At 36.7% G+C, this 26,987-nt stretch overlaps 1 protein-coding gene across 7 annotated transcripts; it reads left to right on the forward strand.

Annotated features, from left to right (window-relative positions):
• Positions 1 to 5,314: 5,314 nt before the first annotated feature.
• Positions 5,315 to 26,571, forward strand: LOC105045541 (protein LNK2). 7 transcript variants are annotated; one of them, XM_073258118.1, is made up of 12 exons: positions 5,315 to 5,571; positions 18,312 to 18,696; positions 18,772 to 18,910; positions 19,085 to 19,190; positions 19,324 to 19,419; positions 19,501 to 19,596; positions 21,176 to 21,746; positions 21,825 to 21,919; positions 22,017 to 22,174; positions 25,743 to 25,885; positions 26,013 to 26,116; positions 26,217 to 26,571. In XM_073258118.1, the coding sequence occupies exons 1-11, from the start codon at positions 5,545 to 5,547 to the stop codon at positions 26,099 to 26,101; spliced, it is 1,905 nt and encodes a 634-aa protein (XP_073114219.1). In that variant the 5' UTR covers positions 5,315 to 5,544; the 3' UTR covers positions 26,102 to 26,116; positions 26,217 to 26,571. The 7 variants fall into 7 exon arrangements, with proteins under 7 accessions (XP_073114219.1, XP_073114220.1, XP_073114216.1 ...); XM_073258119.1 differs by having other exon boundaries at positions 21,834 to 21,919; XM_073258121.1 differs by adding an exon at positions 15,566 to 15,647 and having other exon boundaries at positions 5,329 to 5,571; positions 21,176 to 21,919.
• Positions 26,572 to 26,987: the final 416 nt, after the last annotated feature.

A 26,987-nucleotide genomic window follows, 5' to 3' on the forward strand; every position in this document is an offset into this window, starting at 1 on the left:
CTAAATACATATTAAAGTTTCATAGTATTTTAGAAATATAGTTACCGACCAACAAACTACTTTTTCTTAAAGCTCTACTTCTCAAAAGTTCTACTTTCCAAAAGCTTTAGATTTAAAAGCTCCAAAAGCTCTACTGTCAATAATAATCCCAAACAGGACCTAAATCTTTTGTCTTAATTTTTTCATCCATGCTTTATATTCACCTTGAACTTATTTGACTACAAACTATGAGTCACTGCAGACTTTCAAGCATAGTATTCCCACCTCCTTTGCCATTTTAGGCCTTATGGTTAGGGCCTCATACTTTGCATTATTGTTAGTGGTCGAAAATTAAAAGCATAAGGCATATTCAACGATGTCTTCCTTCGAACTAGTGAGAATCTATCCGGCTCTTGATCCTACTAAACAGGATGATCCATCCACATGCATGGTCCAAAACTCTCCAAATTTTTTTTTTTGAATTAGTTTCTACCGGCTCTTTTTCGGGAATAGTACATTCTAGTATGAAATCTATGATCAACTATGCTTTAATTGAAGGTCGGGGTTCAAATTTCTGTCAAACTCCAACAACTTGATGGCCCATTTGGACACCCAACTAGATGTATCAGGTTGGTGGAGCACAGTCTTCAAACATTGGTGAGCGAGATGATAAGTACGAAGATCATCTTTTCGAGTCTCAAATATCTTTTTTCCACATTATGCAAAACCTTACTGATATAATAGATCATTTTTGGATGTTTCCCTCTTCACGAACAAAGATCGAGCTAATTGCCATAGGTAAAATTACTAGATATAAGTGTAGCTCTTCACTTAGCTCAGTTTGCTAAGTGGGGCCGAGTCGAGATAACTCTTCAGTTCGTCGAATACCTTCTGGCACTCCTCGATCTATAGAAAGTTCTTTGATTATTTAAGAATCTTGAAGAAGGAAAGATACCATACAACTAACCTAAAAATAAATCAGATAAGGATAGCTATCTTACTGGTGAGGCATTGGACCTCCTTTACCGATCTTAATGGATTCATTTCTAGCAGAGCTCTAATTTTCTCAAGATTAGCTTCATTACCTTGGTCTTGACTAGCATATCATCCACATAGACTTTCATATTTTGTCAAACTGATTATTGAAGATTCGATCGGTTCACCAACCGCTGATAGGTGGCACCTACATTCTTCAAACCAAAAGGCAGAACTTTATAGCAAAACAAACCTCGATCAGTGATAAAAGTGATTTTCTCTTTATCCTCCAGTGCCATCCAAATTTAATTATAGCTAGAGAAGGCATCCACGAAGATCAAAAGCTTATAGTCTGATGTGGCATCCATCAACTGGTCAATTCACAACAGTGGACAGCTGTCCTTTAGCACTTTTTGTTTAGATTGATGAAGTTTATGTAAATCTATTACTTTTCATTTGTTTTCTTCACAAGGATCATGTTCACTAGCTAATCTGGATAGATCACCTTTCTGAAGAACTCGATATTGAAGAGCTTATCGATTTCCTTGGCAATTGCCTTCTGCCATTATAGGATGAAGCTGCATTTCTTTTGCTTGATGGGTCGATATGCAAGATCCATATGTGGCTGATGTACGATCATCTTGGGATCTATGCTTGGCATATCAGTGGTCGATCAGATAAAGATGTCCGCATTTTTCTACAAAAAGGTAACAAGATGATATTTGATTACCTCATCCAGACATGATCCAATCTGAACTATTTGCTCCTTGTTCCCATCCTGAAGGAGGACCGCAACAAGATCTTCTACAAGCTCTTCGCATTGGTCTATTGACTTGTCATGAGAATCTAATCCTTCGATAGAGTGATCTTCTGATAGTGTGACTCCTTGAAGAAATGTCATGTAACATTTCTGTGCTAGGGCTTAATCACCACGAAGCTTGTCAGTCCCATGTTCGATTAAGAACTTTATCATCAAGTGGCATGTCGCGACCATGGCTTAAAGCATATTTAGTCCTAATCATCCGAAGATGCCATTGTAGGCCAAAGGGGTCCTACTAACTAAAAAGTTAAGCAATACTTTGGCTTGTCGGGTGCTCGACCTATGGTTACTGGTAGCGTGATTACCCATTCTATGGGCATAACATTCCTAGAGAAACTGACTAATGGGGAGTCAAGCCTCCTCAATCGATCTAAAGTAAATCCTATCTTAAAGAATGCATCATAAAATAATATGTCAACTGAACTTTTATTATTGACTAAAACATGATATACATCAAAATTTGTATTATTAAGAGATACAACTACCGCATCATTATGTGAAAACTAGACTCCCTGAGCATCTTTTTCAGAGAATGTTATTGCCTCCCTGATCTTCTACCTTTTAGTTGGGGCTATTGATCTTTCTGCCATGCTACCGACTTGCCCCCCAGTAATAGTATTTATTATCCCGACAAGTTGGTTTTTTGTGGGTTCTTCTTGCTAAGATGGTTTAGGGAGATAAGGTGAATCTAGTGGAGCTTCATGTCGCTCTCTTCGATACTTCAGAAACTTATCCAATTGCCCGTGCTTGATAAACTTTTTGATCTCATCTTACAGTTGGATGCATTCCTTAGTGTCATGATTGTGATCCCAATGATGTTAAGTAGTATTTGATGGAATCACATCAGATTGGCTCGACCTATATTTTTTTTGCCCTCAATATCTCCATCAATGTTTGGGCATTCAGAGGAGCATAGTTGGTGAATCTTTTTGATAGTGACATATTCCACTGACCTTTAGGAGGAGTCCATTGTCATCAGTTTCATGACAACATTCTGGATCACTGGCAGTAAGGTAGAATCTTGGATCATCAATGATGAGGTGGGGTCCATGATCATTGGTCCCAAGATGAAGACCTTGATCATCGGTCTCGAGGTAGAGTCCTTGATCATGCAATAGTTAGAGATCTTTCCATCTTGGTGGGCTTCATCCATTTTCGCACTCTTTCCTCCTTTCTTTGACTTTCACCTTGGTCAGAGTACTGTGTAGTTCGTAGGCCTATTTTGTATTGGCATACTTTTCTGTTCGAGTCAGCACCTCAGCGAAATCCTTCGGATACCTCTTCTCGAACAAGAAGAAGAACTAACACTTCTGAAGTCCGTCCTTCAAGATAGACATTGTGATCGACTGATCAAGTCATGCACTTCAAGTGTGGTGTATTAAAGAAGCTCACACAAGCTCAGAGGGATTCTCTTTTTCTCTGCTTAATATTTACCAATGAGTTCGATCTCTGGGCTACCTCCTACTGCTAATGAAGTAGGTGGTGAAAGATTGGCTGAGCTGCTCAAAGATATGCATGGATTTCGACTTCAGACTAGAGTATCAATATGAAGCCACCTTTTGCAAAGTGGAAGAAAAAACTTGACACAGTATCCCATCAATGGCCTCGTGTAAGAGCATCAAAGCCTTAAAGCTCTTAAGATGGTCTATACGGTTAGTTGAACCATTATAAGCCTCCAATTACGGCATCTTGAAGTTGGTAGGGATTAATCCTATATGATCTTTATGCTAAAAGGTGGGTTAGCATTGAAATCAAGCTTATCATTTTGAGCTAGGATTTGGTTGCACAAAGCTTCAATTTATCGGTTCATCTCTTAAAACTTACAATCTATGTTGACATCTCGAGCAATGTAGGCTTCTGAGGGCCAAAGTGGAGATCAACGATGAGATCGGCTCGAAGTGGAGTCTTTTCCAGATTATAGAGTTGGGGATCGTCTCCTTTTCTGTATGGTTGAGGCTAGCTATTCAAACTCTGCCTCTCTTATCCTGCGATACACAGAAGCTAAGGCGGTGCTAGCTGAGGCTCCGTTAACCTGTTGCATCATCTACATCATAGCGATCAAGGTTTTCACCTGCTGCATAAGTGAGTTGAATCGACTGAGATCTACTCCCATGGTTGGTTAGGAGGGTGGAGGTGGCACCTCCATTTGTTGTGGGAGCACATGAGAGTTTGTAGGAACTTCGCCACCCTTGAAGTGGTGGCGTTGGAGCAGCACAATAAGGTCTCCTTACATTGTGCTATAGCAATCAAATATCTGCTCTTTGCTCCTTATAAATGGATCTAAACCCTTCTTCCAGCACCTGTCTGTGATGTTAGTCTTCTGGCTGATGCTGGATCGGCTAGAGAAGAGATGTAAGCTGACACTCGATGGCGGCAGCTTAACCTGCAAAATGACTCCAGAGTTGCTTCGATGGGGACTCTCCAACGTTTAAATCAAAAAATTAGGGAACAAAGAGAAGAAAAATATTATTAGAAGAGAAATGATTGCATACCTTGAGAATTCTTTTTGGCCCTCTATTTATAAATGAGGACGAAAATGTCATAGGAAGTTAAAATATCTCAGGTCGATCACCATCAAGGTCAGATCGACTGAGGTTCCATGTGTGTCATTATCAACTAAGAAAAAATTTTTTTATTTACATTAACTATTATTTTAAATCATTATCTTTTTCTTACAAATGCAGCAGAAATTCCTCTCTGATGGACCATGCCACCTAATATGTGTTTTGAAATATTTTAGTATTAAATGGTGGCAATTGTAATAGTTGTATAATAGTATTTAATTAAAACTATACATAACAGCACACTATTATTATTTTTCAAATTATTATTCAATTAATAGAAATTATTAGCTTTCCAAATATGAATTCTGAAAGTAGGATGTTAAATTACGATTATTAGAAACAATGCATATGCAAATAATAGCTGTACGATATAACAAGCGTCATCTCATTGACCATCACCATATAAAAGTAACGAAGAGGCCGAAAAAGTTATAAGGGCCGTCATTTTAGATTTTAGCAAATACAACGGAAATTCCTACCAGATGAAACACAAATACAAATAATAGCCAATATTATAACCCGCTATAACGACCATCAACTCATTCACCGTCACCATGTAAAAGTAACGAGGAGGCCGAAAAAGTTAGAAGGGCCGTCATTTTAGATTTGGCAAATGCATTGGAAATTGCTGCCAGATGAAACGCAAATGCAAATAATAGCCGTACGATATTATAACCCACTCTACCCGCTCTAACGATCGTTATCTCATTCACCGTCGCCATATAAAAATAACAGAGAGGCCGAAAAAGTTACAAGGGCCGCCATTCTAGACATTGGCAAATGCAAGGGGAATTCCTGCCAGATGAAACGCAAATGCGGCTGCAGCCAGTCAGACCGCAGCATTTGATCGACCCCTTCCCTTCCACAACCCTGGATGCGGACACTACACGTGGCGAGCCCTTACGCCACCACTCTCTGTGCCCGCCTAAACCAACTGTTGTCCGACACGTGGGCCGGACATGACTTTCTCTCTCCCCCCTCCTCGCTCGCTCTCTCTCTCTCTCTGTCTCTCTCTCTCCGTCTGGAGGTCTCGGTAGCGTTGGGGAAAATCAGGTGGCGGAGAAGAGAGGCGAAAAAACGGCGGCTGGGTTGTGCTTTCGGATATCCGCAGTGGATTCGGTGGTTTTGAGATGTTAGGATTGGATCCTGGTGGCTTGAAGGGTTTGGTTTCGGGGTTGGAGCTTCTCCACTGCTGCTGCTTCGAAGATGTTTGATTGGAACGATCAAGATCAGGTCTTGCAAGTCTCTTTCCGTCTCTTTTCCTTTGTTTTTTAGGATTTTCTTGATTTTTCCTCCTTCTGATCTTCTTTCTTGATGTTGTTTCGTTATATGATTGTTGAATCTCGGTTTCGGAGATCTGTAGGGGAAAATAAAGATTTTTTTGGACATCTTTTGACTTATTTTCAATTTGGTTTTTATTTGCTGGATGAATTTGTAGCTCTATCTGGAGGAAAGTTTCTTAGTTTGTAGTCATTTTGTTTTTATTTTTATTAAATTATGCGGTTTGTTCTGGGTTTTGAATCTTTACCAAGAATACCATTTTCTTGGATATCTGCAGTTTTCCAACCGGAAAAGTACAAATTTAGGATTTTAATTCGTCAAAGAAAAAAAAAAACACTAAAATGAGGAATAGGCGTAATTGAAAGGAATTTTGAAAATGTAAAAAGGAATATACCGGGCAAGCTCTTAGAGGTTTATTGAGCATGGAAAGATCACAAAAATTCATGGTTCTATTGTGGTTTGGACTGCATTGGGCTATTATATGAAAATTGCAGAGGATTTTATTAGTTGTTAATGACTTTTGATGGTCGTATTTATATAGTGTTTTATATGGGGAGTGTTCTTTGAGAAGTTCCCAACTGCCAAAGCTGATAATTGTAGCTGCTATCAGGATTTTGAGGTTTGAATAACATGATTATTATTTGGCGGTCAAAAAGTTTGACAGGACACGCATAAGTGGCAATATAAGCTCCTTCCTAGTTTATATTTAGGACTGGTGTGCAGGGAGATGAGGCTATTGGTTGCTTTAGACTGAAGCATATGATGAAATAAAGAAATAGTGGAAGAAATCTAGATATCTTTCCTGGCCTAGTAGACCACAAAGATTTATATATTCCTTTTTACAATATGATCAACCTTTCCAAACTGCTCCAAATTAAGCCAACTCCTCATTTTACTAACTTCAACTATGAAAGAGAAACATACTATAGATAGGCTTCGTAGACACCATCACAAGAAGGCACAAACACAAGGTACTTTTTGACTATCAGGACATCACAAGATTTTCAATATACTATGTTGGTTACTGAAGGCAAGTTTGAGTTTATATGCCCTTTCTTCTCCTTTTCTTGACAAGGATCTCGGACCTTCATAACCCTTTTTCAGACATGACATCTATTGTCTCCCAAATCGCTCCATCCATGGTAAATGAAACGAGAAATGGTTTTATCATCTTCACAACATCCACCTACCATTTTTTTTCATTTACCATTGTTTTGAAGGTGTCATAGGATAGGATTTACCCTTAATAACAAGCTGAAGGAAAAGGAGGTGAGAAATTAAAAGGGGGGAGATATATGTCAACTTTTCCTGTAGATGCTTGTTAAAGCTTGTAGCTAATGCACTCTATACTTGAAAAACAAAGTCCTAATTCTATTATGACTTTCTTGTGCAGCTTGTAATCAAATTGGGACTCCTCTGACTCTTAGGTTGTGTTTGGCTGTAGAATAATTTAACATAAAGTAAATAGGTTATTTTACTCTGAACCCACTTTGCTTTGAATATATTGCTGCACTGTACATGGTGGAATAATTTACTCCTAGTTATATGGGAAAGTAGCTTTCTACCAAGTACCAACATCCTAAAATGCTCACTTTAGGCCCCAAAATAAATTAGTTAGTTTTCTATGAAGGAAAAACATGGGTATGCATGCAAGATCAACAAAAATTTTAAAGCAGCGGAAGAGATCTAATCGAGCATGCATCTTTAAGATCACATCTCACAAGGCCAGATTTATCACGTCCTTAAGATCAAAACATAAAATTAAATCAAATATGAAGATCAAATCTTCACCTTAGCACAAATCGATCTTCATCACGGTTTGATGATCATGGATATCTTCTTCTCAAATTTTTTGAAGAGTCGCACACACATTCGTCCTCTACAGGTATCCACGGGAATGATCTAGGATGCTCCTCTTGATCTTGATCTTGATCTTTCTTCTTTAATAAAAATCAGCATGCAACCTTGAATCTATGGGAGAAAGAGAGAACACCTTTCTCTCTAGGCTTGAACATGGGACGCCCAACCCTTGGGCGTGTGGAACAAAGTGGACGCCCAAATCTTTTGGGTGTGGGATGTGAGGGAGAGAGAGAAGAGGCCTGAGATAGAGAGAGGGGGCGCAGGCTTTGGTTCTCCAGGTTAGGGTTTTGAGATCTCATCTCAAGGGATATATATAGAACCAAAAGGACTCCTAAAAGGTTTCAGACTATGACTCATTCAATGTCTTAATCCAGAAAGACTCTTGGTTCCTTGTCAAACTTGGTGTGCTCATTAGTTGGATGCCGTCCCTCCCTCTTTTCTCACGCACAAAATCAGATGGGGTGTGCGCCCCATCTCTCCTCTCCTTTCTTCACGCGCAAGACAAGGGTGCGCCAACTATTGGCGCCCCTTAAACCTTATCCACATGGGGCGTGAGCTCCTTTATTCCATAGCCAAAAAACTAATGAGGACCCAACTCTTGGCGTCTTTATGCATGCATTTAACTTGGTCAATCCCTATCCAATAGGGATTCCAAGTCTCAAGAGAAATTAGGTTTAACCATATGCTAGCATGATTTTCTTAAACCCAATAAGATTTCACAAATCCTAATCTAATTGAAACTACATAAGCTCGATTGCATAATCTTAGACCAATTTTTTTCGTGTGACCCCATAGGTTCAATTCTGTCTGATAGTGAGATATATTGTGATTCCATTAACAATATCATTGAAACTTCTTTCAATAGATTAAAATACTTTCAATTCAGCCAATTAAGAATTATTGATCATCTAAATAATTCTCATTAGTCTCATTATCCACTGGTGATATCTTGTAGTATGTAGTGACAATCTAGCAGAATTGAATAGATGAACCTTTAGATGCAGATACCGTGTGATTCGAATCTTCTATCGTGAGTTCCGACAAAATGGAGGTTATGGATAACTCGTTAAATCCCTCATCTGTCACATGTATGATTCAATCGATTTGAGATCATTTGTAAAATCCTATAAAAATTTTTTTTCATCATTCACACTGCCATGGTCATGGTCTTTGGAACTCAATCTCATGATCCACATAAGACTTCTCTTTATCTATCAAGATCGATAGATCTCATCTAGATGCACATCTTATTCCTACAATGAATCTACTACAGCCAATATACACCGTAAACTTTTGAATGACTAAAAAACCAAATGATAATGTGTCAAACTACAATAATCTCATTGTGAATGGCCGAGGCACCGCAGGTCTAAGAACTAATCACACCACTACAGCATCGAGTAAGTCACTAACGAGTAGGTAGATAGTCATATTCAGTATCCTTATTCTCTAACAACCATCTGTACTTTCGCTTCAGTATCTCCACACTATAGACTCGAGATTCATCTACTTTAAAAGGAAGCAATCCATGCATCAATCTATCCGGATCAATCACCGTCCCCATAATGATCCACTGATCAGAATTAATTTATGAATTAATCATTAATAATACATATCTCAAATTTTCAACTCTTGAGAATATGTGTCATTATCTTATTAATTCATTAGACGATTCATAGACACATTACACAATATGAATAAAAATATAACCCAATTTTATTTCATTATAAGTCAAAATTTTAAATTATATCCTTAGAAAGTTTATATGTGTCAGCCTAATTGGCTTCTAGGACATACATCTAACAATCTTCCACTTACATTAAAGTCAATTGGCCACAAATCTAAGTCCCATCTTCTCAAGATGGATTTCAATTTTTTGCTAGCTCAGCTACTTAGTCAATGGGTTAGCCACGTTATCCGTGGAGTCAACTCTTTGTATCTCGATGTATTTCTTTTCGAAGTAATCACAGATGAGGTGCAATCATCGCTCTATATGATTGGACTTCTGATGAGATCTCGGCTCCTTAGCAAGAGCTATGGTATCATTATTGTTGCAGTAGAGTGGAATGGCATTTGATGGCATCACACTCAGATCCGTAACAAACTTCTTGAACCAGAATCTCTCCTTAGCAGTTTTCGATGCGGCGATGTATTCAGCTTCCATGATGAAGTCCGCTATAATAGGTTGCTTGAAATTTTTTCAACTTACAGCACCATCGTTGCATAAAAAAATATTGCCTAATATCGATTTTCAATCATCAATATCAGACATAAAGTCTGAATCAGTATATCTTTCTATCCTTAACTCTCCTCCAAAGATCAAAAATATATTGTTAGTCCTTCTTAAGTACCTAAGGATACATTTCACAGCTATCCAGATTTTTTATCTGGATTAGACTGATATCTGCTTGTGACACTCATAGCATGAGCTATATTAAGTCGTGTACATAGCATGGCATACATAAGACTCTTTATAGCCAATGTATAAGAAATTTTGCTCATGCGTTCTATCTCTTTCGATGTGTTGGGGCACATCTTCTTTGAAAGATGAATCCCATGCCTTAAGGGCACAAGTTTCCTCTTGGAGTTTTCGATGCATAAATTTCAAATCTAATCTGAATTATAGATCTAATTGAAAGCATAAATTTCAGATGTAATCTGAATTTTAGATCTAATCTTGATTTTAAGAGCATGATACTGAACTTAAAATATGTAGTACCTTAAGCTAAGTCATATAGGAGAAGAAAGGATTAGTAGACTAGAGAAAGATGGGCTTTTAAGCCCATTGGCTATTGAGTCATATCCGATCTACGAATCTTGCCTTTAAGAAAAAATGACAAAGCTACCCCTTATGAGACAAGGAGAAAGGACCACTAACATGCTTGCCCTGATACATATTGATGTGTGCAGTCTATTCGACGTATCGGTTAGAGGAGGTTATCTCTACTTCATCATCTTTACCGATGATTATTCATGATCTGGATATGTATATCTAATGAAACACAAATCTGAAATTTTTAAAAAGTTCAAAGAATTCAGAAATGAAGCAGAGAAGTAAACTGAAAAATTCCTTAAGGCTCTTGGATTAGATCGAGGAGACGAATATCTTAGAGAAAAATTTTTAAGTTATCTCAAAGAATATGGCATAGTCTCACAATGGACTCCACTTGGAACGTCTCAACTCAACGAGATTTCAGAATAAAGAAATCGAATCTTATTAGATATGGTTCAATTCGTAATGAGCTTCACTAACCTTCTTTTGTTTTTTTGGGGTCATAGTTTACTTATAGCTTATTATCTGTTGAATAGGATTTTCTTTAAAACCGTTCCTACCACACTGTATGAGATATGATATAGTAAGAAATTGAGTCCGAATCATCTCAGAATTTGGAGATATCCAGCCCATATCAAAAGACTATAGGCAGACAAATTAGATGCTAGATCTTTGAGAGCTCGTTTTATAGGATATCCTAAAGAGTCTTTAGGATATTATTTCTATCTTTCAGAAGATGACAATGTGATTGTGAGCCGACATGTCATCTTTCTTGAAAAATAATTCATTCAAGATGGAGATAGTGGGAGACAGATTGGGCTCGAAGAGAAAGTCTCTGAAAAATAACGAGTCTCAGAACTTATAGAACCTATTCAAGCTGAGCCAATACACGCATCTCCTCCACCTAGCAGATCTAATAGGATTTCCTATCTTTCTGATAGATACTTAGGTATCATCATAAAGAATATAGAGAAAATATTTCTCGTAGAAAATATGGTATATAGAGATGACCCCAAGACCTATAGTGAGCTGATATCAAAAAATGACTTCGAAAAATGGTTAGAGACTATAAAGTCATAGATTGATTCAATGCACTCAAACCAAGTCTGGACCTTAGTGGATCCATCAGAAGGTATAGTACTTATTAGGTGTCAGTGGATGTATAAGAGAAAGATTGGTTTGGATGAAAAGGTAGAGATCTTTAAAGAAAAACTCGTGGCTAAAGGTTATAGTCAACGTGAAGGCATTAACTATCAGAACACTTTTTCGCCAGTGGCTATGCTAAAATCTATTCGAACATTGCTTACAATTACAGCATATCATGATTATGAGATATGACAAATAGATGTGAAAACTGCTTTCTTAAATAGGCATCTTGAGGAAGATATCTATATGGAGCAGTCTTTGGGTTTCACTTTCAGTGATAGGGATCACAAAGTCTGCAAACTACAAAGATCCATTTATGGACTTAAACAAGCATCTCAGAGTTGGAATGTTCGTTTTAATGATATAATCAAATCGTTTGATTTCATCAAGAATGAGGAGAAACCATGTGCGTTCAAGAAGATCAGTGGGAGCGCTATGATTTTTCTCATACTGTACATGGATGACATCCTTCTGATTGGAAATGATGTTCTCATATTGATCTCAATCAAGTTGTGGTTGTCTAAGGAATTCTCTATAAAGGACTTTGGGGAAACATCCTATATTTTGAAGATTAAATAGATCTAAGAGGATGCTAGGCCTTTCACAGAAAATGTATATTGAGGAGGTGCTGAAAAGGTTCAGTATAGAAAACTCTAAGAGAGGACTTGTGCCCTTCAGGCATGAAATTCATCTAACATTCTACGGTTTGGCATGTTAAATGGAATAAATGGAGTGAACATGGTTTTATTCCATTTAACCCTCCTTTAACCTGCAACCGAACACAGCCTTAAAGAGACTGAAGAACATAATGTGGCTTAAGACATGTTGTCTTCATGGTTTTGAATCTTTGGTGCTGTTTGGTAATAAGCAAAGAGAAATTGCTTAGAAAGCTTCTATTTCATATACTTCTAAATGTCGAGTTTTTCTTTATCATTTTTTTACTTTGTTGCTTGCCTAGCCATCTCTACTATGTTGAGGGAAATGAGGAAGCAGAAACAGCAATAGATGATCTCCAAGTCCAAAGTACCTGCCAACTCAAGTTTCAAATGTTAAGCATCCCCAACGGTGCATGAACTATATTAAAGGAATGAAGATAGAGTCACAGAAGTGAAAAGTACCTGTATCTGAAATTTGTATGGACAAGCCCCAAATCTTTGAGCAGACTGAATCTTAAATTGGCCCTGTTGAAAGGGCTAAGCCAAAGATAGTTTCTTTTAGTTTAGTTTATACTAGTTTAGGAGTAATTGGCCTAACTTAATTTGGAGATGTCGATTGTCTAAACCAGTTTAAATATACAAATTATCATTAGCAGGCCAAACTTGCAGGAAGAAGGTTCAACATTAAGTGTTGGGCTTTCACTAAAATCAATGCAATCAGTTAGACTTTTGCTGAAATCAATCCAACCGTGTAACTGGAAGGCCCATTAGTGCCAAGACTTGGCTAAGATTTGGCCAATGTGACCAATCTTGAGGAACAGGCTGACAATTTCAAATGTTGGAACTTGGAATCAGGCTAGTTGCACAGGGAGAAGGCTTACTAAGCATCAGATTTATACAATAGATGGTAAACTCTGCAAGAAGCATTTGAAATTGGGAAGTAAGAATTAGACCTAACCCACATGAATGCTAACTTTCTTAGGATATACAGTAAAATGACCAACCTTGCAGTAAGAATGCCAATGAAGCTATGTATTCTAACTGGCATTAGGCCAACCCTACAGAATGAGGCCAATCAAGTGTTGGACTTATCTAAAATTAGACTAACCTCAAGGAAGAATGCCAATCATGCTTAGTGTTGGAACTTGAGCTAGGGCAACCCTGCAAGAAGAAGGCTTGTCAGGTGTTGAAGACACAAAATGAAGCCCAGAGTTAACAAACTTAAGCCATCAGTGTAGGATGAAGTCCATGTTGTGGAAAACATCTCTTTGTTAGTTTTATCCATGATTAGCTAACTTCGTAGGAAGAAGGTCAGATCTACCTTGGAGAGGGTAAATGAAGCTAATTGCTTTACAAGTTAAGCAAACTTGCAGGATCATGGCCATGTAATTTAAAATATATCTTCATTAGGACTTTTTTAAATTAGGCCAGCTCCCCATAGAGAAGGCCCAACATGTCTTAAAGAGGGTAAATGAATCTATGCATTTGCACATCTAAAAGCCAGCCATGCAAGATGAAAGCTATGTTATGCAGAACACAGCTTCATGAGGTCTGAGATCAATTAGGTGAACTCTGCACGAAACAGGGCTAAATATATCCTGGAGAAGGTGAATGAAGGCAAGTGTTTGTAAACTAAACCGATCTTGCAGGGTGAAGGCTATATTATGCGGCAGGTATTAGTAACAGGCTAACAGCACTTGGTTAAAATTAAATCAACCCTCCAAAGCAAATGCATTTTCATCCACATTTCATTTGGATTTATTTTGTATGAGGCCATCATTGTAGGCAGAAGACCAAACTTATTTTGGAGAGGTCATGCATGCTAAACGTTTGTAAAGCATATTTTGCTAGCACTTTGTCAAAATTAGACCAACCCAGTAGGACAATGACCACGCTATGAGAAGCACATCTGAGAAATTTTCCAACCTTACAAGTGAAGGCTGTGCATCTTGAACTAATGTGCTTGACAATATTTTAGCATGGTAATATACAAGACTCAGTCTCATAAATGTTGATAAGCACTCTTACTTAAACTCTAGTATCAAAAAGAAATAACTTATGCTAGCCACATTCATAATTTGGGCCTCCTTTGAAGGAAGATAGCCTAGCTGCTTAGTGCTTACTAGACCCTCTTAATAACCTCAAGGTTCTCTAATTTAAAGAAATTTAATTAGCAGTGGCATTGATAGACTTGGAACTCAGACTGAAACAGAATAGATATATAAATAAGGGAAAAGAAAGGAAGGAGATTGTTCTAATGCAGCACAGCGTGCGTAATGATAGTTGGGATAAGCATGGTTCCTAATGCAGCATTAAGCAAGATGCAGGACCGTTGCACTGAGTATTACAAGAAAAGTGAAATACTGTGCTTTTCTCTTCTTGTTCCCCATATAAATGCCCTCTATACTCTTCAATAGGCCAAGAAGCTTGCTGAAATTGGGCGTATCATGCATATGTCATTATGATGATAGTTGAGAATTATGCAATGGTAGCCGTAATAGAATAACCTTGAATAGATTATACAAGAATGTTTGACAATATTGGATAGGAGTGGCCATGAAATAAGTAGAATATTAGTGAATGGAATATTAGTGGGTGGGTATCTACAGATATGGGACAGAATTCAATTGTGATAACTGGCAAAAAATTAAGAACTGAACTTGTAAAAATGAAGGGAACAAAATGCGCTAATAGCCTAATATAAAGATGAAATGATCAGGATCAAGGAACATAGGGAATGGCAAGTTGAAAATTGTTTAAAGGACTGTTAGTTGGTTTATATTGAAGGAAGGCAAGGGGTTTAACTTCCATCACATTAGGATGAGAAAAGGATGAAACAGAGTAAAGAACAGCAGAGGAGACTGTTATAACCAGCTTTCAACGTTGCCTTTTCTTTCCATGATGTTTCAGCTGCCTAAACACGATGGACGCTTGAAAGAAGACAGCAATAGGCATTGGCTGGATTAGAGGGGACATACAAAAGGAAAATCTTGATGAAGGTGGAAGTGGAATAGTGAGAGAGAGAGAGAGAGAGAGAGAGGGGGGGGGATTAAAAGTTTGCCACTCCTCTATTTCTTTTATTTCTGAAAAGAACTTTTCCCTGTCTATTTTTTTTATATTATCTGAGAATCTTATTAGAAAAATGGATGAAGTGGGACAATATTAAAACAACATGGAATGGTTGAAACTTGTTCGCAATGATGAGAAAGAATAGATAGAAGAATCTTATACCGGTGTACTGCCACATGTCAGTGTTGACATTAATATGGGTCCATTTGTATATTTGAAGTTTTAGGCATGCATTAGGTAAGAGTAAGTGGGCTGTTAGGGATGTTTGTGTAATATCGGAATATAATTTAAATTTAAATACATGAGGGAGGTGCATTGTTTATTCTGGGCTTTATAACTATTATAGAGGTATGGGGTGGACTGTACCAACCTAATAAGTTATTAGTACAAATATCGGTCTTGGTAAGCCTCCTTTCTAGAAACAATACTATTTGCTGTGCAGGCTGGTGTACTATACTGTACCAGAGAGGTACTGCTACAAGGCTTGATGCCAAGACTTAAACAGTGACAATCAGCACTCTTAGGTAAGTACTTTACAGTTTATACATAATAAAATGTATGGGGGTTTATTTTGTATTGGCCCATCGAGTGGGTTATAGTATCATGATGGGTCATGCATCTCAGATGCAGTTGTGGTCTGTCATGAAACATACAAAAGTGGATATGACAGCCATGACATATCATGCATCTTGTGTGCAAGCACATGAATAGGATTTGCCATTCATCATGAAAGTTACATAGAGTTGTTGTTGTCAAATGAAGAGTATTAGCAGGAAGAGTGCGTTGTGTTTAGATGGACTTGTAAAGGGCCATTATAACATGCAAGGATTATCAGGAAAATTAATTCAACTTATATTTTGGCCTGCCTTGAGCTCATAACAGTGTCCGACAAATTGAATCTTTGGATTCTCATGTTTCATTAAAAAAGGAATAAGTTGGTATTCAAGAAAAAGTAAGGGATTATCTTGTAAAAGTCCCTCTATAAAATTAGAAGTTTTTGAAGTAATTAGTCTTCTAATAAATTCTGGTACTTTGGCAAATTAAAATCTAAATATAAAGTGAAATTTATTGTATCCACACGTATCTTGCATATATGATTATAAACAAATAGCTAATTAATGAAAATACGATCATATTTTTTCGAAATTATTCTTTTATCTCATTTTTGTGGATTTTCATACTTAATTTCAGAATAATGTGTATTGTAAATTTCCAGATGATCTCTTGCTTTTAAGTTCTCAAATTCTACATGGATCGATCCTCCTTTGTTTTTTACGTATTATGATATACAGATTTTCTTGAATGCATGTGTGAAATTGATTTCTTGTAAAAGTCCCTCTATAAAATTAGAAGTTTCGGAAGTAATTAGTCTTCTAATAAATTTTGGTACTTTGGCAAATTAAAAGCTTAACATAAAGTGAATCTTATTGTATCCACAAGTTTCTTGCATATATGATTATTAAACAAATAGCTAATTAACGAAAATACGATCATATTTTTTCAAAATTATTCTTTTATCTCTTTTTCTTTTTGGATTTTCATACTTAACTTTTGAATAATGTGTATTGTAAATCTCCGGTTGATCTCTTGCTTTTAAGTTGTCAACTTCTACATAGATCGATCCTCCTTTGTTTTTTAAGTATTATGATTTACAGATTTTCTTGAATGCATATGTGAAATTGATTTCTTTCCCCCAAATATGATGGATATTTGTATTTTTCAAGCTGAAATGCATGATCTTTGCTGCTTGTCTACCATACAAGCTATCAAATATCAATCTTATGAAAGAAAGCCTGCTCCCACCAATATGCAGACCAAACAATCCCAGATCCTTGAGATTTAATCTAAGTATTTTATGCCTCCAAATGCATGATGTAGACTCACATTCAGTTAGGAAAGAAGTTGGGAAAGAATTGAGAGAGTGCAAAGCTTGACCTGTCAAACTAACATAGACGTGTTCAGATGATTTAATCATTTTATTAATTGTCCACTTTCTGACTGTGTGTTGATCTATGATTCAATGCAAGTTTTTAAATCCTGGTCCTAGGCCCTGTATGAGTCTAGAGCCAGATCGGGATGCTATCAGGACTAAGGTTCACATTTCACAATCTTGATACCAGACAGCATATCAATACCATGCTGATGCAATGTCGGCACATCCAGAATGGGGACAGTTCAGTACATCAAGACTCAATACGCTCCCTGTACCCACTTTTGGTCGGCACTGGTATGATATGGTTCACCTGGTATAGAGCAGTATGTATTGGTTCGATGAACCTTGATTGGGATGGTACCATCCTAACATTTGGGATGAGTTGGTGTATGATGATTCACTTAAATGCCTTTTTTTTTTTGTTTTTTGTTTTCTTTATTTTTTCTGTTGTGTGTTCTTTTGATGATTATTTAGAAGGCTTTTAAGGTTTGTTTGTCAAAATTCAAGGTTTGGTGGTTTCTAGCTAGATTTATTGACAATGCCAACGTGAGCTAGCTGATCTATATCAAATTTTTATATTTTACTTTGTGACTTGAGTATGTCTGCTTTGGAATCTTGTGTAGCATGAAAATTGTTTTAGTTGTATATGTAATATTTATATATTTGGAAGATGAGACTTTAAATGTTATGTTCAGCATGTAAACAGGGAAAGATATCATGTGTGTTTTGTGTATCTATGTACCTAACTACCTATTTTTACATATTCATCAATTCACAAGTGCAGATCCCATCAAGGGTTAATGTATTCTCATCTTATTCAAATTTGACTACTGTTATGGCTTGCTATCTGGTTATTATCTTCTCTTTCTTCAGTAACCTGGTTTTGAAATAATGAGGGTGCAAGTCTTTCTTTGAAAATTGAGCTATTCGCCTGCACCCAAGGGGATGAAATTCAAACTGTGAATCCTAAATGAAATGATCAGATCATTTTTAAGCATTCCAATGAATTCCACTCATCTCTTTCCAAGATCTGTCCATACATGTTTGAATTGTTTGTAGGATCTTTTGTTTGGTTAGTGCATTTACACGTGCCGATATGCAAGTTTTTAATGTTCTATTTTGTGTTTATTTTCTGGCCGAGCTAATTATTCCACAATCATCAGCAAGAAGGAAAAACAGTATTGTTCAATGTAGTTTGAATTTTCTTTCACAAGTATGTGCTAAGGTTCTTATTCTTGTTATTCTAATTTTTCAGGTAGGTGACACCATATGGGGTGAACTAAGTGAGAGTGAGGACCATATTGTACCTTATCCTAAGGGCACTGAACAGAGTACATTTCTTAATTTTGGAGATTATTACAAGAAACAGAAAAGCGAAGAAGCCAGCACTGTTTTAAGGTCCACTGAGCAGACGGCTGGAGCTAAAAATGATCTTTCTAGATGTAATCTGGAAAATGATTCCACCTTCAAAACAAATGAAGAAATTTCTACTCTGAGACTTGACATGGATTCATGGCCTGATTTGCCTTCCTTGAGTCCGGCACTTGGTAAAGGATACCATGATGAACATGGTCAGGATACTTTACCGATGGAATTGATGAACAATTTCGATGGAAGTACCGACCTGAACAAAGCAAGAGGTAATATGGGATATTTTTTCATTCTAGCGACATTCCTCATTACTATTATTTATTTTCTTTAAATGAGTCATTTAGTCTCAACTGGTGGTACAGTGCAGCTGGATGGTAAATCTGAAATGTTTGGCAACAATCATGAAGATAAAGAGAGTGACAGTTTTCTTGATTGTGATTGGGCCAACATCGGAGACTTTGATGATCTTGACCGAATTTTTAGGTAATGCATGTCAACATGGATTGGAACTAAACTGTTTATTCATACATCTTGATGGGTTCCTACTGCATATTTCGAGTGATGATGCCCATATTTTTTAATACAATTTCATTATTTCTCCCCCTTAGATTGATGATATTTACATCAAAAATGTACTCACATGTCATGTTTCTGCAGTAACAGTGATCCCATATTTGGACGTGAAATGGTTGGCAGTGGAGGGGAGTTTCTCTCTTTATCTTCAGATGTAATTAGTGGCACCGCACAATCAATTCTGGTGCCTGTAAGTCTCCATGTTTTACAGAACCTATTAAGAAGACACCACAAGTGATATCAAATTATCAATTATTCATGAAATCTGTGATATTGCCTCTCATTTACAATGATAAAAGAACACTGACACCTTTGGCCTGCAGGAGATGTCATTAAGCGGGGAACAGCCTTTTGATCATTATTCTTCATCCTTTCATTTTGATGATCTTTCTGGTGGAAACAGAAAGTCAGAAGAGAAGGTATGCTATGTTAAAATATTCACGTTCTTAGATAACTATGCAGGTATGCCTGTTGGGTACATTTCTTATCCATTTTAGCAGATAGCAGATAATGCCATGAAACCTGAGGAGCAAGCTGAATATAAAACCAGTGTTATCAGTGACTATTGTGGAACACACAACCAGTACCCAAGCAAGGTAGTTTACTGTCAAAATCACACTATATGATATATACTAAATTTAATCTTATGAAACAGAAGTCATTTGCATTTAACCAAATTCCTGGTCCGAAAACCACTGAAGCCTTTTTCTAATTTTTGATAATATAGGGTACCATTCTTGACTCAATTTTTCCTTCTACAAAGTCTCAGGATTCATATCCTCGTCTTACAATCGTTCTATCAATTTACTGACTGTAGACACAAATCTGGCTATAAATTTGACATGGGCACTGAGGATTGCAGTGCCTTAAAGGCTTAAACTAACCTAGTTTTATTTAGTATATTGTGAAGAAATGTATGGTAAACTGGCTGTGATTGGTTTTGGATTTTTCAATTCTGTAAGATCTGCTATCTTGGTTTATTTATGATGCCTGTTTGTTTTTAAGAATTAGCCATTGGAGCTAGCATCCACAATAATTTGAATTCCAAAGAATATTTTGCTCTTTCCCTCTTTGAGGACATGCTGACAATAATTTGTACCTGAGAGAATCTTCCATACATACATAAATGTCCTTTAATATTATTTTGTTGACTCTTCTATTTCTGGGTTATAATTTTTTCCTTAGAAATGAATGTGGTTCCTTGTATTTGACCTTGTGATTTCACGAATTTGTCTATAGATTCTCTCCTGGTGCTAGGTGAATTTTGAAGAGTTTTTCTCTAGTCAGAAGTGCTTAAATTTTGACCAACTATGTAGGTGTCTCTGAATGCTAGCTAGTTTTTGTAGGTCCCATGGTAGGCAACTTTCTTTTCTCAAGTTTTCTTGGCCAAGAGTTTGCATTGATTCTTAGATAGCTGATGTCAGGATGACAAATGTGAGTATGCTCAATTCTTACATGAAGCCTTCTTGACCTAGAGTTGAATTCTATAGCTGACCCCATTTCACTTGGAAAGGGATTTGATGCCGCTGCCAATTTTCTAATCCTGTATCAGTTGAAAACCCATCACCAGTAATATTCATCTCATATTTATTTCTGTCCTTGAATCCCATGTTAAATCCTATGTTTGGGGCATACCAAACTGTAATGGATCAGAACTGGAGCTTGGTACAGGCCCAAGAATTGACCTGAACTGACCCGTATTGGTCCATACCAGTCCAAACTAAGTGATGCCAACACATACTGGGGGTGTGTACCATACAGACCATGCCGACCATAACATACCAGACTCATAATGTACTGATACAATAGCCAGTACCAAGATTGCAGACCTTGAGCCAATTCTTGCTATGTATGTTAGATGCTGATGCACATCCTTAGACATGCCATATGGCTGTTTGTATTTCTGTCAAAGGTATACTTGTAAAGGCCATCACAAATTGTTAATTTGTGGCAGTATGGTTTGTTACTTTATTTTGTTTTTCTTTTTTTTTTTTTTCTTTTTTTTTTTTTTTACCTATGTCACATGTTCTTTTTGTTTAGGATTATATCTTGTATAGGGTGTTGCATTTCTTTTCAAATTTTAATGCATCAGCCAGAAAATATATTAAAGACTTTTTTGTAATGTGTCATGTTCAATGCATCAGGTATAACTCTTATTGTTGCCAATCTTGGCAGGATGATGGCCAGAAGAAGGTCTTAAGGTCTCATAAAAAGGCAGAAGAAAGAAAAATGAAAAAAACTCAGCCAAACTTAAACAGTACATGGTCCCATAATGTTCGCCAAAGCCATCAATCTCCAAATCCAAATATTGGTACTTTGGTTGAGACTCCTTTACAAACCTTTCAATGTCCTGCCGTCATTCAACAAAGGCAAGTTGGTGGTGCTGAAAGCATGGGACATCTTGGCCCCTCTAATCAGTTTCTGTTCTCTGGATATGGATATTCTCCTTGTCATTTTCCTGCCTTTCCTCTTATGCCACATATTCATTCTCAGAGGAACCAAATGAAACGAGTTGTTAATTGTAAAGTTTTTCCAGATTCCTCAAAGAATTCAAATTCTTTCGGCAAACCACCCGATATACCTTCAAGACCATTGAAAATGACACCTCAAGAAAAGATAGAGAAACTGAGGAGACGCCAGCAAATGCAAGCAATGCTTGCAATTCAACAGCAACAACAGCAATTGGGTCATCAAATTGCAGGTAGTGACGGTTTGGCCCCTCAAACAGGTTCACCAAAGAAACAAGGTCAGGAATCTATTACAAACTCTGCTGTAGTTGATGATGGTGCAAATAAGCTTTCTGCATCTAATATGAGCATGTTAGTGGATCAAGATGAGTCCCAAAGGATCTTGACATCAATTGATGATCGCTTGTTGGAAGAAAGCATATACTATGAACTTCAAGATGTCCTGGGGAAGGTAATATTGTCTTTAACACGGGGAGTTACCTTTAAAACATGCCTCAACCTTATTCTGTTTTATGACTTGTATAATTTTTTTCCTTGTTGAACTGCAGTTGGACATGCAAGTCCGACTTTGTATTCGAAATAGTTTGTTTCGTTTGGCCCAAAGTGCAAGCAAAAGACAAAGTGCTGGTGATAGAAGTAGTACCAACGAAAGTAGCAAAGATGAAGATGAAGTTCCAGCAAATCAGGAAACAAACAGACAGAACAGGTCTGTTATATCAAAGCATGACCTATTTTTGACTTTTGATATCATATTTGTGTGTGGTATCAGAAGAACAAAATATTTCTTGGTCATTCATAACCAGGCTATTGTTATTTTTTTAATCCTAATAACCAATGTTGTTCAATCAATCCAAAGAAATTATTTGAATGTGTTGTTCAGTCCATCCAAAGAAATTATTTGAATGTGTTATGTTGATCTTTGTGTAGAATATTATAGATATCTTTAATATATTAGTCATTCTGCTTGCAACATGTCTTCCAGTTCCCATTGAGGCATAAAATCTACATGAGACATGCAAATTTTATAGCTGAAATATGATGTCAGAATTTTCCATCTTAGGAAACTTAACTGTAAATTTGTGATGGTATCAAGTTCTAGATCATTTTGAAGTGCAAAGCATGCTTGATGCTTCATTTAAGTCAGCCGCCTTTTTGCGTCATAGTCACTATTCAGGAATGGACAAGACAGAACACCTGAACGTGTTATGTTTCTCTTAGATTTTTTGAATGAGACAAAAGAAACACCTTTTTGTTGATGAAAGACATTTAAAGTTAAGTGCTAATTTCTATTTATGAATTGGATATTCCCTTTTGGCTTGAACTAACATTTTGTTCATTGTAGCCGAACTTGCACAAGGTTTTCTTGCCTGAGGGCATATTTTACTCATCTTCATTGGTCGTCTCTACTTTTTATTCTTGATGGCCAAGATTTACCGATTTATCTTGTCTCGGAACTAAAAAAAAGATTTGAGATGGATGATGTTGTTCATAGTGGAGTCATTGTTGGATGATGGAGTGGAGATATGCTGTCAGGATGCTTTTTCTTTGATGCATTGCTTGGTGACTTTAGGAAAAAAATTATAACATGGTGACAATGTGTGTCAGTTTATATGGGTTAAAGTGTTGGAAAATATGTAGGGTTGAAGCATAAAAGATTAGCTGGGCATGAAGGAGAACATTGGGATTGATCTGTGGTAAAACTTGGAATGGTAGGCCAATTAAGTTATGGTGGCACGAGAGTTGGAGTTGTTAAGGATGAAGTGATGGAAAATTTTTAGCAATAGCATGTGCATGTATAATGAAGACAAAAGGAGGCCATGATACGGAGAGTTGCTTGAAGCTACGTCCAAGGATGAAAGTAAGAGTGATGACACACATTAACTTGGATGGATATTCTATAGATATATTAAGGAAAAGCATGTAACAACACTTATGTGTGCCTACATAGCAAGGATTGGCCAAAAAAGGTACATGAAGCCAATCATAGATAGTTAGAACAGACATGATGATTATGATTATGTACATTGTAATAAAACTATTTTGGCCAGAGTGCACCTTTAGGTTCATTGAAAACATAGTAACCATTATCAATTTTATGCCATTTAAGGCTTAAACTATATTAAAGGGTTTATCTAGACAATCAACTTTCTTTTAAATCATGGTTAGTCATCAATCATTACTAGTCTCTTAAGTTTTGGGGTATTTATCTCCTGCACTTCTATAATGGTGCTAGTCAAACAATTGTCATTCTTAGGTTTTCTGCTATTTATCTTTAGATTGAAAATTACTAGTGACAATTTATTGAGGTTAAGTAATCCAAACCTAAATGTTGCGTATCTGGCACTTGGAGAGCTCCCCATTGCTTCCTAGTCCTTCCTACCTTCACATAATGAAAACACAAAAAAGGGAAGTTGGTAGCTATCTCATTCACTATGAAGCAATAGCAAGCTGCTCAGGCTTATTCAGCCTCAAGGCCCTTGACCCTTCTTGATCAACTGCAATGCTAGCACTCAACGAGCGTAGGGTTCGGTCGCCACTTTGAGAATCATGCATGAGTTGGGGAGCTGGACCACTGTGGAAAAGGGCTCTCCGTGGATGGTGACATGCTCAAGGAAATTGCTATGCTGAAAGTGATGTTGAGAAGTTGAATGATACCATGGTCATCATTTTCACCCAAAGGATCTTGGCAATCTTAGGTACTTCCTTGCATGAAACTATGGAAGTACTAAGTTAAAGAATGTGATTAGCAATTTATGCTAAATGAAGCATCTTGTTGATCTTCAATTGAGATGCTTGAATTTGAATCTAACAATTGTCTATGAACAATCTTGGATGATCGAAGAAGGTACATTGGTTTTCCAGTTGTTGGCTTCTAGTTGATTTACCTTATGGCTATACAACAGTATGTTTCTAACATAGTTATAGATAATATGTTGGTAGTAAACTTAAAACAGAGAATCCAGTGATAGCTCCTAGTATATGCAACTGCTTTGTTTGAATATCTCTTCTACCTGAGATGAAAATAGAAGTCAAATTTCAATTGAAGTTGTAAAATGGGTGTATGACAAATAAATTGCTGATCAAAACAAACACTCACATACATAATAAAAGAAAAGGAACCTTTGCATCTATATACATTTTGGTTTCTCTAATTTTATAAAATTGAATTCTGGTTAATATGGTAAAAATTGGAGATTAAATTTGCTTTACCATATAACAATCCAACAAGACCTTAATGAAAAGATGTTGGTGAAGCAATCAACTGGTCATAGATTTTTTGTACTAAGAAGACTTCCAAGCAGGGTTTTCTCCGATCATAATACGGCTCTGTAATTCGCTGCTTCATGTAACATGAATGAATGCATGGTCTGCTAGTTCTAGGAATACACTTTCATGCATAAAAAGGAAATGTGCATTTAAAGTAATCCATTAATGGAACTCAGAAGGCTTGGTCACCTCTTTTTTCAGACAAAGCTCCACTTTGGCCTTTGGATTTTTTTTTTTTTTGGTTAAGTGTTCTGCCTTTCAATTTTTTTATATATTTAACATTTTTTTAAAATTTCCTTTAGACTCTGTTGACATGCCTGCTGACCATCTTTATCTCATTTTCTTTTCTGTGATTTTTCTGCCTGCAAATGCAAAAATAAAATGTAGAGAATCTCAAGTACTCCACAGGGATATAAAATCTTCGATTTCTATTGCTTACCCATTTGTGATATGTTCTACTTTATTACAGATATTCACAACATGCAATGGCTTTTCCGTCATGGAAGTCTGACATTTCCCACCAATTTTTTTTTTCTTAGTTTAGAAAATCATGCGGAAATCTTACACTCTCTGGCTTGGCTGCTTTGTATTACTTATATATTCTTAAGATGGACCATACTTTCATTTCTTCTTTGATATTTTTTCCTGTTTGCTTCACAAGCTAGCATAAGTTTCTTGTACTTATTCTTATGCTTTTAAATTCTCCCCTTCACACAACAGGGATATTTCTTGACTTCATCAGGAACTTTCATATATTGTTGCATTTCCTGGTTATGCGACCAAATTCATCCTCTTTATTTCAAGCAATAAGGAGATTACCTGTCTTCATTATTATGTTATTTGAGTTAAATATGTTTGCTATACTTATTGAAGAACTTAACACTCCATTAACATCCATAAACATTTTCTTTTATGCTTTTCTATATGTTGGAATGTATGAAAAGCTTCTAGATGTGAATTTCTCCTAAATCTGTTTTCTATGAAGAATCCATTATTTTTCCTTCCAGATGCCAAAAATTGCCAGGTGCAGAAGCAAATACAAATCCCATAGACCGAAGTGTGGCTCATTTGCTCTTCTACAAGCCTTCTGAGTCATGTATGAGATCTGTGAAAGATGAAATACCACAATCACCCATTTCTTTTGACCCTGGTAAGTCTTTCGTTGAGCTTGAGACAGGAGACTTGTCATATGCTCTTGAATGGAAAAACTTGATGTCTTTTGAACTTATATCCAACTTAAAATCATGAATATCGCTGCATTGCATGGTGGAGAACAGCTTCAAAGATGCCTCTACACACTCATGGGAGTAATTCTGTGGAAAATCCAGAGAACATTGGAGAAATGGATGCGCAACCTTCAGTCTGAAGTAAGATGTATTAGGTGAAGTTCTTATTAAGTCTCTACTTGGCACATTGTGTATGTATTTCTTTTTATGCTTGATGAGACTGGTTTCTGTTAATGAGTTGGTTTTCCTTCTCAGAATAAGCTGGTTGGATCTTGTTGTGGATGCTGGCGTTCTTTTGCTCGGTAATGGTCCTACAATACCGGGACAAGCTTTCCTCTTTCTATGTATATATATTAAGTGGCCCTACGGATCTTCGTTGACCGGACGATAAAAGCCAGTCAAGGGTGTTTGTATGCATGCTAGTGGTGTGCAATAAATTCTATACCTGAAGTGTGTATATGTATATGTTCACAATTATGCTGGAGATGGCTGCTGAAAGAAAATATTCGCCATTGTCTTTGTCAACTAGAATACATCAGCCAATCCGTCTCCTGACTAGTATTTATGTGCACCCTTTGTGACAGAAACTTCAATCTTTTGTCCTCCAGAAGACTTGGAAGCTGCCTTTATTTGACATTGTATGATATTATGTCCTTGATCTGGTAACTCGTTGAAGGCATTTTTCGCGAGGAATCCTTGTCCAATATTAACGTAAAACTTCCAGTGCTCCCGTTAAAGCTTATTTGAACAGAAGATATCCATATAACTACCAAAAAAAGAAACCATCAGAGATGGTGCTTCTTTATAATTGAAATAAGTGGCTGCTACTCGGATGTTGTCTATTTAAATAGAATAGCAAGGATGCGTACGAAATGACGCCAATATTTTTTTTTTTTTCTTTTTCCCTTTTGGGAGGTTGGGGAGGTGCTCCAAGCGGGTGATTTGCTTCATCAACATGGTCGATTTCTTTGATGTATTGCATTTAGAATTTATACAAAGCATAATCTGCATTTAGGATTATAATAG

This window comes from Elaeis guineensis, chromosome 5, assembly GCF_000442705.2.
Source record: "Elaeis guineensis isolate ETL-2024a chromosome 5, EG11, whole genome shotgun sequence".
Taxonomy (NCBI): domain Eukaryota; kingdom Viridiplantae; phylum Streptophyta; class Magnoliopsida; order Arecales; family Arecaceae; genus Elaeis; species Elaeis guineensis.

Bases quoted from the DNA above. Each gene is read 5' to 3' on its own strand.
- LOC105045541 (XM_073258115.1), top strand. From the start codon at position 5,545: ATGTTTGATTGGAACGATCAAGATCAG. The intron at 5,572-18,311 runs GTCTTGCAAGTC...CTAATTTTTCAG, and splicing joins ATTGGAACGATCAAGATCAG to GTAGGTGACACCATATGGGG. The intron at 21,920-22,016 runs GTAATATTGTCT...GTTGAACTGCAG, and splicing joins TTCAAGATGTCCTGGGGAAG to TTGGACATGCAAGTCCGACT.